Source organism: Grampus griseus (assembly GCF_964374135.1).
Source record: "Grampus griseus genome assembly, chromosome: 2".
NCBI lineage: Eukaryota > Metazoa > Chordata > Mammalia > Artiodactyla > Delphinidae > Grampus > Grampus griseus.
The window spans coordinates 117,248,809-117,263,292 of NC_139018.1; the positions used below are offsets into that span (position 1 = coordinate 117,248,809).

The following is a 14,484-nucleotide window of genomic DNA, read 5'->3' on the forward strand; positions in this document are numbered from 1 at the left end:
GACTCCCACCCCATCCAGCAATAAGGAGGTGGCATACCCCTTTCCCCACTGGTACTGTGTCAGAGGAGCCCTGCTAAAAGAGAAGATTTAAATAAGATGCAGTCTTATAATACCCAAAATGTCTAGGATTCAATTTAAAAAATCGTTGTACCAAGAACCAAGAAAATCTCAACGTGAATGAAAAAAGACAACAAATGCCAACACCAATATGACTCAGCTGTTAGAATTCTATGCTAAGGATTTTAAAACAGCTATCATAAAAATGCCTCAAGTCTCAGCAGAGAAACAGAAGATATAAAGAACCAGATAAAAATTTTAGAACTGAAAACTACAATAACCCAAGTAAAAATCTCAATGGGTAGACTTAACAACAGAAGAAAGAATCAGTGGATTTGAAGCTAAATCAATAGAAATTACCCAGCCTGAATAACAGAGAGAAAATAGTTTGGAAAACAAACAACAACAACAACAAAACAATAAAACAGAGTTTCAGGGACCTGTAGGACTATAACAAAAAATCTAGTATTTGTGTTGTCAGAGTCCCAGAAGGTGAGGAGAAAGAAGGTAGGACAGAAAAAGTATTCTAAGAAATAATGGCTAAAATTTTCCAAAATATGGCAAAAGACACAAACCTACAGAGTCAAGAAACTGAATGAACTCCACACAGGTTGAACCCAAAGAAATCTATGTCAAGGTACGTCATAATCAAACTTCTGAGAACTAAAGAAAAAAAATTTTGAAAGCAGCAAGAGAGTGATGACACCTTACATATAGGGGGGAAACAATTCGAATGACTGAATATCTCATCAGAAACCACAAAGGCCAGAAACAAAAAGCGCAACACGTTTCGGGCCCTGAAAGAAAAGAATTGTCAACCCAGAATTTTATATTCAGCGAAAATCACCTCAAGAGTAAAGGGGGAGTAAAAGAATGAAATTAGAACATTTTTCTCACACCATATACAAAAATAAACTCAAAATGGATTAAAGACCTAAATGTAAGACTGGATACCATAAAACTCGAAGAAAATGTAGGCAGAACACTCTGACATAAATTGTAGCAATATTTTTTTGGATCTGTCTCCTAAGGCAAAGGAAACAAAAGCAAAATTAAACAAATTGCACCTAATTAAACATAAAGCTTTGGCACAGCAAAGGAAACCACTGACAAAATGAAAAGACAATCTACAGAATGGGAGAAAATATTTGCAAATGATATGACCGATAAGGGGTTAATATTCAAAATATATAAATAGCTCATACAATTCAATATCAAAAAAAAACAAGCAACCCAATTAAAAACTGGGCAGAAGACCTGAAAAGATATTTTTCCAAAGAAGACATAGAGATGGCCAACAGGCATATGAAAAGATGCCCAGCATCACCAATTATTAGAGAAATGCAAATCACAACCACAATGAAATATCACCTCACACCTGTCAGAATGACTATCATCAAAAAGACCACAAATAACAAATGTTGGTAAGGATGTGGAGAAAGGGGAACCCTTGTACATTGTTGGTCTGAATGTAAATTGGTGTAGCCACTGTGAAAGCAGTATGGAGGTTCCTCAAAAAACTAGCAATAGAACTACAATGTAATCCAGCATTCCTACTTCTGGGTATTTATCTGAAGAAGACAAAGACACTAATTCAAAAACATACATGCACCCCAATGTTCATAGTGTGTGTGTGTGTGTGTATGTGTATATATATATATATATATATATATATATATATGATATCACTCAGCCATAAGAAATAATTAAATTTTGCTATTTACAAAAACATGGATGGACCTGGAGGGTATTATGCTTAGTGAAATAAGTTAGAGAAAGACAAATAGTGTATGATATCACTTATATGTGAAATCTAATAAATGAAATGAATGAATATAACAAAACAAATAGACTCACAGATATAGAGAACAAACTAGTGGTTACCAGTGGGGAGACAGAAGGGGGAGGGGCAAGATAGGAATAGAGGATTAAGAGGTACAAACTACTATGTGTAAAATAAATAAGCTTCAAGGACATATGTACAGCACAGGATATATAGTCAATGTTTGATAATAACTTTAAATGGAGTATAATTATAAAAATATTGGATCACTATGTTGTACACCTGAAACTAATATAGTATTGTAAATCAACTATACTTCAATTTGAAAAGTGACAAAATTGTAAGGCATTTTAAAAAAGAGTAAAGGGGGAAATCAAGACATTCACAGATGAAGGATAACTAATATAATTTGTCACCAGCAGACCTAATCTAAAAATAAAAAGGCTAAAAGGAAACCATAAACAAAACAAAAAGGCAACCCACAGCATGGGAGAAAATATTTGCAAACGATGTGACTGACAAGCGATTAATCTCCAAAACATATAAACAACTCATGCAGTTCAATATCAAAAAAACAAACAGGGCTTCCCTGGTGGCACAGTGGTTGGGAGTCTGCCTGCCAATGCAGGGGACACGGGTTCAAGCCCTGGTCCGGGAAGATCCCACATGCCGCGGAGCAACTGGGCCTGTGCGCCACAACTACTGAGCCTGTGCTCTAGAGCCTGCGAGCCACAACTACTGAAGCCTGCGCACCTGGAGCCCATGCTCCGCAACAAGAAAATCCACTGCAACGAGGAGCCGGCGCACCGCAGTGAAGAGTAGCCCCTACTCGATGCAACTAGAGAAAGCTGGTGCGCAGCAACAAAGACCCAACGCAGCCAAAAAAATAAAATAATAAAGTAAATAAATATATAAAAAAAAATTGTTAAAAAAAAACAAACAACCCGATGAAAAAATGGGCAGAAGATCTAAATAGACATTTTTCCAAAGAAGACACACAGATGGCCAAAAAGCACATGAAAAGCGATGCTCAACGTCGCTAATTATTAGAGAAATGCAAATCAAAAGTACAGTGAGGTATCACTCCACACCAGTTAGAATGGCCATCATCAAAAAGTCTACAAACAATAAATGATGGAGAGGGTGTGGAGAAAAGGGAACCTTCCTACACTGTTGGTGGGAATGTAAATCGGTACAGCCACTATGGAGAACAGTGTGGAAGTTCCTTAAAAAATTAAAAACAGAGCTATCATATGATCCAGCAATCCCATTCCTGGGCACATATCCAGAGAAAACCATGATTCAAAAAGATACATGCACCTCAGTGTTCACTGCGGCACTATTTACAATAGCCACGTCATGGAAACAACCTAAATGTCCATCAACGGATAAAGAAGGTGCAGTACCTATATACAGTGGAATATTACTCACCCATAAAAAAAGAATGAAATAATGCCATTTGTAGCAACATGGATCAACCTAGAGATTATCATACTAAGTGAAGTAAGTCAGACAAAGAAAGACAAGTGTCATATGATATTACTTATATGTGGAATCTAAAATATGATACAAATGAACTTATTTACAAAACAGAAACAGAGTCACAGATGTGGAAAACAAACTTATGGTTACCAAAGGGGAAAGGTGGGGGGGGGGGAGGGATAAACTGGGAGGTCAGGATTAACATATACACACTACTATTTATAAAATAGATAATCAACAAGGACCTACTGTATAGCACAGGGAAGTCTACTCAATACTCTGTAATAACCTATATGGGAAAGGAATCTGAAAAAGAATAGATATATGTATATGTATAGCTGAATCACTCTGCTGTACACCTGAAGCTAACACAACATTGTAAATCAACTATCCTCCAATATAAAATAAATTTTTTTTTTAAAAAAAGGCTAAAGGAGGATCTCCAAACAGAAAGGAAATGATAGAAGAAGAAATCTTGAAACATCAGGAAGGAAGAACAATGGAAAGACTAAAAACGTGGATGCAGTAGACTTTCCTTCTCTTGAGTATTTTGAAATATGTTCGACAGTTGAAGCAAAACAAAATACTGTTAGATGTGGTTCTCAATGTATGTAGAACAGATATTTAAGGTTATTATAAACACGGGAGGGCAAAGGGAAGTAAGGTTTCTCTATACTCAAATTGATAAAATGTCGACACCAGTGAACTGTGACAAGTACATACATGTGTATAGTGTAACACCTACAGCAACCACTTCAACGGGTATGCAATATAACACACTCAAAAACAATATAGGTAAGTCAAACTGGAATTCTAAAAGATGTTCAAGTAGCCCACAGGAGGGCAAGGAAAAGAAGACAAAACGAAAAACAGGGAATAAACAAAGCACAAATAAAGTGGCAGACAAAAAATCACAAAGAAATTTCCAAGTCTCATCAAATGTATAATATGAACTTGGTTTCCTAGGTAGCATTCCCTCTTCTGTGTTGTCACAGAATCCCATAGAATCTCCTCTCATTGCTATTGTAGCACTGCATTAATTTTGTATTTACCACCCGCCTTTTACCAGCCTTTTTTAAAGATGGGAATTGTATATCCCTGTTTATCCCTGTATATCCCTTTGTATAGCCCCAAAGACTAATATAGTACTCTTTCAATAAGTGGGGGTAAAAGATAAAGATTGCAACAAATTTAAAGATATGAAATGTGGAAAAAAATCTATGAGTCCATAAAAGATAACCCCCCCAAATCAATTCTAATTTGTCACCATTGGATATTATTGCACTAAATTCTTAGTCTAAAAATTGATAATTAAAGAGAAGCGTTTCAGAATTTATCCTGTCTTTTTAGTATTTCAGAATATCCAAATAACCCTAGTCAATGAAGTAAATCTCTTCTTTACAGAAGAATTCCAGCTAATGTAGAAGGAATGACAGAATCAGAAAATCACCATTTTGTAACTCCCAATTAAATACTTGATTGAGGCAAGGATCACCAGTGATGATAAAGCCATTAGGTGAAAGGATGATGTGATGTGAAACTGGGTATTTGCGTGGTGCTAAAGAATCACCACATGTAAACAACCCAATGTCCCTCAGCTGGTGAGTGGATAAACATGCTGGTACATCTACACAGTGGAATACTACTCAGCAATAAAAAGGAATGAACTAGGGGCTTCCCTGGTGGCGCAGTGGTTGAGAGTCCGCCTGCCGATGCAGGGGACACGGGTTCGTGCCCCGGACTGGGAGGATCCCACATGCCGTGGAGCGGCTAGGCCCGTGAGCCATGGCCATTGAGCCTGCGCGTCCGGAGCCTGTGCTCTGCAGCGGGAGAGGCCACAACAGCGAGAGGCCTGTGTACCACAAAAAAAAAAAAAAAAAAAAAAAAAGGAATGAACTGATTGATAAGCATAACAACGTGGATGGTTCTCAAATGCATTATGCTATGAGGAAGAAAGCAGATGCACAAGGCTACGGGCTGAAGATTCCATGTACAGGCATACCTCGGAGTTAACTGCAGGTTTGGTTCCAGAACACTGCAGTAAAGCAAGTATGGCAATAAGGTGAGTCACGTGAACTTCTTGGTTTCCCAGTGCATAGAAAAGTTTTGTTTACACCATACTGTAGTCTATTAAGTGTGCAATAGCACCGTGTCTAAAAAAACAATGTACAAACCCTAATTAAAAAATACTTTATTGCTGGGGGTGTGGGCAAAGGATGGATTGGGAGTTTGGGATTGGCAGATGCAAACCATTATATGTAGAATGGATAAACAACAAGGTTCTACTGTATAGCACAGGGAATTATATTCAATATCTTGTAATAAACCATAATGGAAAAGAATATGAAAAAGAATATATATATAAATGTATAACTGAATCACTTTGCTGTACAGCAGAAACTAATACAACATTGTAAATCAACTATACTTCAATAAAATAAATTTTAAAAATACTTTATTGCTTAAAAAATGCTAACCATCATCTGACAATGGAGGATTGCCACAAACCTTCAATTTGTAAAAAAAAAGAAAGCAATATCTGTTAAGTGCAACAAAGTGGAGCGCAATAAATGAGATATGCCAGTGTATGATATTGGCAAAAAACTATAGGGGCGGAAAACAGATCAGTGGTTGCCAGAGAGTACGGTGTAAGTGTTGACTAAAAAGGTGTACGGGCAAATTTTAGGGGGGTGACAGAAATGTATTATCTCTTGATTGTGGTGATGATTATGAGTGTATGAATTTGTCAAAACTCACACTCTAGGGCTTCCCTGGTGGCGCAGTGGTTGAGAGTCCGCCTGCCGATGCAGCGGACACGGGTTCGTGCCCCGGTCTGGGAAGATCCCACATGCCGCGGAGTGGCTGGGCCCGTGAGCCATGGCCGCTGAGCCTGCGCGTCCGGAGCCTGTGCTCTGCAATGGGAGAGGCCACAACAGTGAGAGGCCCGCGTAACACACACACAAAAAAAAAAACCTCACACTCTAGGGACTTCCTTGGCGGTCCAGTGGTTAAGACTTCACGCTTCCAATGCAGGGGGCCACGGGTCCAATCCCGACTGGGGAACTAAGATCCTCCATGCTGTAAGGCGCCACCAAAAAAAAAAAAAAACCTACCAAAAACAAACAAAACAAGAAACTCACATTCTAAAAGAGATGAATTTTACTGTATGTACATTTTAACTTAATTTAAACAAACAAAAATAGACCAACAAAACAAAGAAATCACCCCATAGATTATTTAGTGGTCACAAGGTGTGAAACATACCTTTACAACACAGAAGTCTGGCTGTCAGAGCCTCACCAGTGATCAATTTCAGCCTCACTAAAGTGAGACAACCAGATGTTGGGCGCCTCCTAATGTGATGCAGTTTGGAGTACAGAACAGCACCCAGGAGACATATGTATTTCCAAGCTTTAGATCTAATTTCTGGTGTGCAGGGAAAACTAGAGATAGAGGAACAAGTTAACGACACCCAAGGAAACATCAGACAAATCCAGAATGTGATGGGGCATCTCAAAGGACAATTGGCTTGGAATCATCAGAAAGGTCAGTATCATGAAGACCAAAAAAAAAGGAGGTGAGGTGGGTAAGAGGTGGGGAGGGTGGTTCCATCTAGATTAAAGTGACTGAAGAGACACAGAATCCTTATTTGGTCTCTGATTTGAACAAACTAGCTATCAAAGACATTTTGCGGACAGTTAGGGAAATCTGAATGTGGGCTATGTATTAGGTAATATTAACAAGTTATTGTTGGGACTTCCCTGGTGGTGCAGTGGCTAAGACTCCGAGCTGGAGTCGATCCCTGGTCAGGGAACTAAATCCAGCATGCTACAACTAGGACCCGGTGCAGCCAAAATAAATAATAAATAAACATATTTTTAATAAAGTTGTTAACTTTACTAGCTCGATAAAGGCATTGTCTCATTTTAAATACTGTCAAAATAAATGAATAAATAGATTAAGGGGGGAGGAAGGAGAAGTAGTATGAATCCTGGCTGTGGGTCAGGGACCAGTGCCTGCTACACTTAGGATGAAAGGCCAGCTCCTTACAGAGGCCTCCAGAGGTCGGACCAGACCAGACCAGCTCTTGCTTGTGTGTCTGTCCTCACCTCTCAGCACTACCCCCAGCCACCTTCTTTGCGTGGGCCAATCGCTTGCTTTCCAGCCTCCAAGCCTTTGCATTGGCAGTTCTTTCCGCCCGCCGTAGCGACTCGTCCCCTCTCTTTTCCGGATGGCTCCTTCTGAGGTTTCAGCCTAAATGTCATCGCAGAGAGACCCTCCTCCACAACGGAAATAGGTTCCGCTCTCGGCTCCTGCCTTTGGCTGCTTGGCTACGCTTCATCGCCCGTGGTGATGATGTTTACTTGTTATGTCTGACTAGCGTTGAAACTTAGAGCCACCACCGGGTCCCCAGAGCCTGCATTTATCGCGCACCTGTTCGCGCTCTGCGCACAGCTGCAGGCGCCTCTGCTTTGGGACGGTGCTTCTGTTTCCTGCTGGGAGTGCCGACCCGGTCCCGGACTAGCCGGGTGGCTTTTCACAGCCACAGAGACAGCTGCAACCCGGGACCTCAGACCTGACGCCGGATCCCGCCGGCGCCGGGCAGCGGGAAGCCAGGTTCTTCCGCCACCCCCCAGCCAGGTGACTGCCCCAAAGCCTTTCCCACACCCCAAGCCCCCAGCTCGGGGACCCCACCCGGAACAGTCTTTGCCACCTACTGAGGAACTACACTTCCCATCAGGCGCTGGAGCAGCGACCGCAGCTCCCAGTGTGCTCCCAGGCGCCGCTCCGCCCCCGGCCTTAACCCCATAGTGCCTGCAGGCTGGCGGGAGCGGCGACGGGCGCAGGTAGCCTGCGAGTGGGCCCGGGGTCGGGGTGGGTGTGCAGCAGAGCTGAGGAGAGGACGGGTTTGGGGGCCTTGGGGAGGAAGGGAGCCAGGGTTAACCGAGGACAGACAGCGGGGGTGGAGGATGGGGGTGGGTGGGAGGCGAGCCATAGAGCGTCCGCCCCTCGCGAAATTAAGAACCTGGAAGTTCACCTTTTCCAGCAAAACGAACCCTTTCGGGTGCCAGGTCCGGGGCGGCGCTGAGGTTGCGGCGGGGGCGGGGGGGAGGGCAAAGGAGTCTGCCCTGGCTAAATGTCCCCCTCTGCCCAACACATACCTTCACCGTCGATCTGGCGAAGAGGAAAGTGGCAAACTCTCCTCTCTACGCCAGCGAGGGTGAGGAAGGGGAGTACGCCTCTCTCGGCCCGAGGCGCTGACCGCTGACCGGGGCGTTTCCTATTACCCCCTGGACCATGGGCTAGAGCTTGGGGAGCCCTTCTGACTCCCCTATCTCCTCCCTCGAAGTCGTGTGTACCTGACTCCAGCGCTGATGTACCTGGAGACACCTGCATTCCCTCTTCCTTGTCCTCGCTATGGTCCTGACCAGTGGGTGGTGGCAGGCCTCCACAATGCCGGCTGAGCCTCTGAGCAACCGTTTTCCCAGCTCTTCTCTTCCAGGCTCATTCCCTCAGTCATTGTGACAACCGATGCAGGCCTGATTCCAAGCGGTGGGGTGATGAGCAAGCAGAGCTTCCACTCTGGGGTGGGAGTGGAGGTAGAGGCAGAGAAGAGATGATAAAATAATTTCAGGTTCTGGGAGTGCCACGAAGGAAGGAAAACGTGTAGGGGGTCGGGGGGGTACGATGCTGCCTTGGATAGGGTGGTCAGGGAGGTCCTCTCTTGGATGTTCCCAGACTGAGGGGGACAGCAGGGGCGAAGGCATGGGGGAAAGAAGAGCAGTGTGCTTGAAGCAAGTGAGTCAGAGGGAGCGTGGGAGGAAATGAGATGACAGTGTGGGCCCGGGAAGGATCTGGACGTTATTCTAAAATCAGGAAGGGTTCATGGAAGCCCATGGAACGCGTTAATGAGCAAGGGAGTCACGTTTCCCTAGTCTGAGCTTTCTCAGCATTTTCGGCGGGGGGCGGGGGAAGGGTTGTGGAGCAGGGGCTGTGGCCAAGCCAGCTGACTTCCTGCCAGTTATCAGTTGACCATGGCCCCCTCTGACCCTCTGAAAACTGGGAGTGATAATTGCTACCTCACTGGATGCACACCTGGCCCAACCTGCTGTCATCTTCCCCCACAGGGCCTGGCCACCCCTCCCACAGAATGCCTGAGGGCCCTGAGCTACATCTGGCCAGTCACTTTGTGAACGAGGCATGCAGCGAGCTGGTGTTTGGCGGGTGTGTGGAGAAGTCACCTGTCAGCCGCAACCCTGAGGTGCCCTTTGAGAGCAGCGCCTACCACATCTCAGCTTTAGCCCGAGGCAAGGAGCTGCGCCTGACACTGAGCCCCCTGCCTGGGGCTCAGCCCCCACGAGGGCCACTGGCCCTTGTCTTCCGCTTTGGCATGACCGGCTCCTTCCAGCTGGTGCCCAGCGATGCGCTGCCACCCCATGCCCATCTGCGCTTTTACACGGCTCCCCCTGGCCCCCGACTTGCCCTCTGCTTCGTGGACATCCGCCGCTTTGGCCGCTGGGACCTCAGGGGCAAGTGGCAGCCAGGCCGCGGGCCGTGTGTCTTGCTGGAGTACGAGCAGTTCAGGTAGGGCCCGCACCAGGTGTGATGAATACAGCCCTGGGCTCCTGGCCGTTAGTGCCTCGGTGGCCAAGAAGTGAGTTCCAGCCCCTTCACCTGTAGACCAAGACAGTGTGCTTTCCTGGGGACAGTTCCCTGAGCTAATGGATGTGGAAACCCAAAACTGACGTGGTAGAGGGTGGGAGCAAGAGGTGGATGAGGACATGGCCAGTTAGTGTGAGAGCTGGGTCTCAGGTCAGCATCCCACTCTGTCTTTTGGCACCCTCAAGAGGCTAAGAAGAAAGGTGGAGAGGCTCTAACAACCTAAGAAAGGAGGCTGAGCAGGAAGGAATTGCTTCAAGGGAGTGGGGAGAGGACTGCCTAATGTGGTTTCTGAATCAGACTGTGGTCTCCCATATTCTGCCTACCCACTGGTCTGTGTCCCATGGTCTCTGTGCCCGTCTTCTGCCTGAGGGAGGGGTAACGGCCCCACCTGGGATGTGATCCAGGTCACATAAGATGGCACAGTGTCAGCCACTTCCCCTCCTCTAAAGATAAAACATGTATGAGTCTCTGCTTCGTGCCAGGCCAACTCTAAGTGTTGGGGGTTCAGCAGTGATCAAGAGGGATGTGGTCCCTGCTCCCACAGAGCTAGTTCAGGTAGGGCAGGGGGAAAAAGGGGACTAGATTAATTCAAATAGACACATGCCTGAAGAAAAATCCAAGAGGTAGAGAATGACTTTGAGCTGTGGAGGTGGGGGGAGGAGGAGGGTGCATTAGGAAAGGCCACCCCAGGTGACGTGTGAGCTGAGGCCTGCCTGATGAGAAGGAGCCAGCTGTGCATAGCTCTAAAGTAAAAGCAATCTGACAAGAATCACAAACACAAAGGCTTGGAGTGGACTTGGCAAATCCTTTCTTGGGGAAGGCACGCCTTCGGCTGCCCCTTGGGGTGGGTCAGGGCGTCTCTGGTGCCACAGAAGGCAGCAGACTGCTGGCCTTCCCAGGTATGCCCCCAAGTGCACCCCTAAGGAAGTGTCTGTGTTGTCTTGGATTTCTCCCACTTCACCTCCTCTGGGGAGTTATGCCACAAGTTAACCCTTTGCCAGCTGAAGCTTCTCTCACGAAATGAGCGTTTCGGCTTGTTTTGTCCTCCAGCTGCGGAGCCTGTGGGGATCCGCCCCCCTCAGGGATCTGAACACCCAGGCCAACCTTCCACTCTTACCTTTACCCCAAAACTCTGTCTTCTGGCCCCCTATTTCACTTGCTTCTCACGCCCATCACTGAGTCAGTCTTGCCATGATCCTTTTCCACAAAGAAACAAGATACATGTACCCTTCATGGTGGTGAAGAGAGACCCATGACCCTCGGAGGTGGGGTGGGAGCTGCTGGGGCACTCACCAGCCAGGGCTTGCCCCCTCACTCCTGCTAAATAAACAGTGCCAGTACCAGCTTCCTGGAAGATCTTCAGCTTCTTGAAAAGACCTGACCCCGCCAATATCAAACCTTCATATCTAACCAACCAGAAGTCCTAGACAGGGAGTTCCAGACTGCGGTCACACCTGAGGTCCTGTGGTCACCTTGTTCCCAAAAATGTCTTGAGTCTGAGGCACTTTGGTGATATACACACCACATACCTAGACTCATGTGTTTTCTTGAACAGGCTGCTTTTGACTGGTATTTTTTAACCTTTTGTAATGCATTAAAATCCCACACTGTTGTTCCCATTTAACAGAAAACTGAGGTTCCCACTGCCAAAACACCACTGAGGCTGGGAAGAGGGGAACTGGGACTCCCCATTTCCTTCCCTTGCACTCAGGAATGGGTTCCCCCAGCTCCTCTCCCCTAACCCATTGGGAGGCAGGGAGGGGTGGGGTGGGCAGAATGGGTCTCATGTGCCCAGACTCTGTCCCTCCAGGGAGAATGTGTTACGAAACCTAGCAGACAAGGCCTTTGACCGGCCCATTTGTGAGGCCCTCTTGGACCAGAGGTTCTTCAATGGCATTGGCAACTATCTGCGGGCAGAGATCCTATACCGGTCAGCAGGCAGGCCCTGGGCATGAGGGCTGGGGTGGCTGGGTGTGCCCACATTCCCCACTGCTTAGCGTGGCGCCCTCTCTCCACCTCACTGCAGGCTGAGGATACCCCCCTTCGAGAAGGCCCGCACGGTTCTGGAGGCACTGCAGCAGCGCAGGCCGGTGAGGCTGCAGGGAGGGATGCACGCACCTATTAGTGCAGGCCGACAAGGGTCTGGGCTGGGTCAGGCGTCTCCAGCTTAACTCAAGCAGGTCCATTCTCGGTTTCCAGCCTGTTTCCCCATCTCTACAATGTGTGTGCGTGGGGGAGGTGATGGGGGGGCAGATGAACTGTCTGAGTCCTGCCAAGCTCAGAAGGGGTCTGTTCCTCAAGGGGTCAGCTGCCTTCTGAGTGGCCCTGCCTCATACTGACATCCAGGTCCTACCCCTGCCTCTTCTCCAGAGCCCGGAGCTGACCCTGAGCCAGAAGATCAGGGCCAAGCTGCAGAACCCAGACCTACTGGAGCTGTGCCACTCAGTGCCCAAGGAAGTGGTCCAGCTGGGTGAGGCCTGGGAGGCAAAGATGGCCAGCTAGGTCTGCTTTGGCATATCGTGTAACCTGGGACAGTTCCTGCCCCTCTCTGGGCCTGGTTCCCTGCCTGGGGAATGGAAGTTTGTCAACCTAGTCGTTCTTAAATGGACTAGGCCTCCTTCACTGATCTTCACGTGTCGGGTGTCTATGTCCCCTGAGCTGCCCCATGAGGCAGGCAGGGCAAGGATTCTTAACTCAACTCCAGGATGGGAAAGCCATGGCCCAGAGTGGGGAAGACACCAGCCTGAGGTCACACAGCTGGAGGAGGGAGAGCCTTGGCCCCCTGACTCAGTCCATCAGCTTGTAAAGCTGAGGTCTGAGCCAGGTCTAACTGGGCTCCCCCCCCTCCCAGCCTAAGTCAGCCCTCTGACCTTCGCCTGGCTCCTCTGTCCCACAGGGGGCAAAGGCTATGGGCCGGAGAGCACGGAGGAGGACTTTGCTGCCTTCCAAGCCTGGCTGCGGTGTTATGGCACGCCAGGCATGAGCTCCCTGCGGGACCGGCATGGCCGCACCATCTGGTTCCAGGTTTGGGCTCTAATGCTCACACAGGCAAATGGAGCCCTAAGGAAGCTGGTGGGATGGAAAGACCTGGGGTTGCACTGTTCCTGAGGATCTAAGCTTTCCCTGTGCTATGCCCCTCCCCTCCTCGGAGTCCCAGGGTCCCAGCTAGTGGAGCAGCCCAGGGCAGGGTTACCTTGCTGTTGGCTCTGACCCGGGGGGGAGGGGACGGTCAGAGAGGCTTCCTAGGGGAGGGGCTTCACTGATCTGGAAGGACAGGAGTGAGTTCTGCCTCTCCAAGGAAAACTACCCCTGCCAGATTGACTCCTGAATTCTCCTGATTCCATTTTAGGGGGATCCTGGACCCTTGGCGCCCAAAGGTAAGCTATGCCTAATGTAATGAGAGGGAAAAGGACTAGTTGCCTGCAAGGGCTACAGCACCCTTCTCCATCCCAGTCCCCACCCCAACCCTCGGAGGCACTCCAGAGTGGGAGCATGGGAGTCTAGAGAAAGGGGGCTGCGGCCACAAGGCCCTCCAACCCCATCAGCAACAGTATCCTGCAGGGGGCAAGTCCCGCAAGAAGAAATCCAAGGGAGCACAGAGGGGTCCTGAGGACCAAGTGGAGGTATGTCTCCCTGCTCCTACCCCCTCCCTGTACCCTCTCCTGTCCTGGCTGTACCTCCCAGGCCAGGCTCTTGGGCAGCTCCTTCCCTTGACAATGGAGGGCAATGGTGGGTTCTAACCAACCTGTGACTTGCTGAGCTCTTCAGGGACCCGTGTCTTCTCCACCCAGAATCCTCCATCTCCAAACAAGGCCCCTTCAAGGACACGAAGGGCACGGAGAGGCCTTCCTGAGCAGACTGCGGCCCAGCAGCCCGAGGGGACCAGCCTCCAACGGGACCCAGAAGCCCCCTGCGTCCCTGAGAAAGGGAAGAGGAGGAGGCAACCAGCGACCTCAGGTGGGCCTTCCTCAGCATCTTCCTCTAGGGAGGGAAGGGGCACCACCAAAACGGGCTCTCCAGGAGAGGAAGGGATGGCAGTGCGGGTGGGAGGAACACGTCGACAAAGGTGGCAGGGAGGCTGTTGGGACAGAGTCCTCAGCCTAGGGTCCGAGCTGCCACCTCACCTGTCCTCCCCACAGGCCGCCGCAGACCCCAAAAGATCAAGGCTGACACCCCATCCTCGGAGCCTGAGGAGACCTCAGCCTCTTAGCAGGAGGGTCTCCTTGCTTGCATCCACCCCTTCCTGCTGCCCTGGATCTGGGCCTGTGCGGCTTCCTGGAAGTTGCAGGGGACTGGCTGCCCCTGGCCCTGTGGCCATTCCCTGTACAACTATGATGTTTTTAATTGTACCCATTGTCCCCATTTTTTAAGCCCACGTGAAAAAGGCTGTAATTTTTAGTAAACTGATAAACCTTGAACTTCTTGGGTTGGCTGCAGAAGGTCTGGGAAAACCGAATGTGGAGGGCCTGGTGCCCAGCCCTGGGGACAGGAGGGCCACT

General features: G+C 48.3%; 1 protein-coding gene across 2 annotated transcripts; it reads left to right on the forward strand.

Moving 5' to 3' along the window:
- Positions 1-8,135: 8,135 nt before the first annotated feature.
- NEIL1 (nei like DNA glycosylase 1) lies at positions 8,136-14,340 on the forward strand. Of its 2 annotated transcripts, XM_082648823.1 has the most exons (10): positions 8,136-8,169; positions 9,451-9,907; positions 11,796-11,915; positions 12,012-12,075; positions 12,356-12,455; positions 12,882-13,009; positions 13,335-13,362; positions 13,547-13,608; positions 13,777-13,942; positions 14,125-14,340. In XM_082648823.1, the coding sequence occupies exons 2-10, from the start codon at positions 9,474-9,476 to the stop codon at positions 14,193-14,195; spliced, it is 1,173 nt and encodes a 390-aa protein (XP_082504949.1). In that variant the 5' UTR covers positions 8,136-8,169; positions 9,451-9,473; the 3' UTR covers positions 14,196-14,340. The 2 variants fall into 2 exon arrangements, with proteins under 2 accessions (XP_082504949.1, XP_082504950.1); XM_082648824.1 differs by lacking the exons at positions 8,136-8,169; positions 14,125-14,340 and having other exon boundaries at positions 9,447-9,907; positions 13,531-13,608; positions 13,777-13,914.
- Positions 14,341-14,484: the final 144 nt, after the last annotated feature.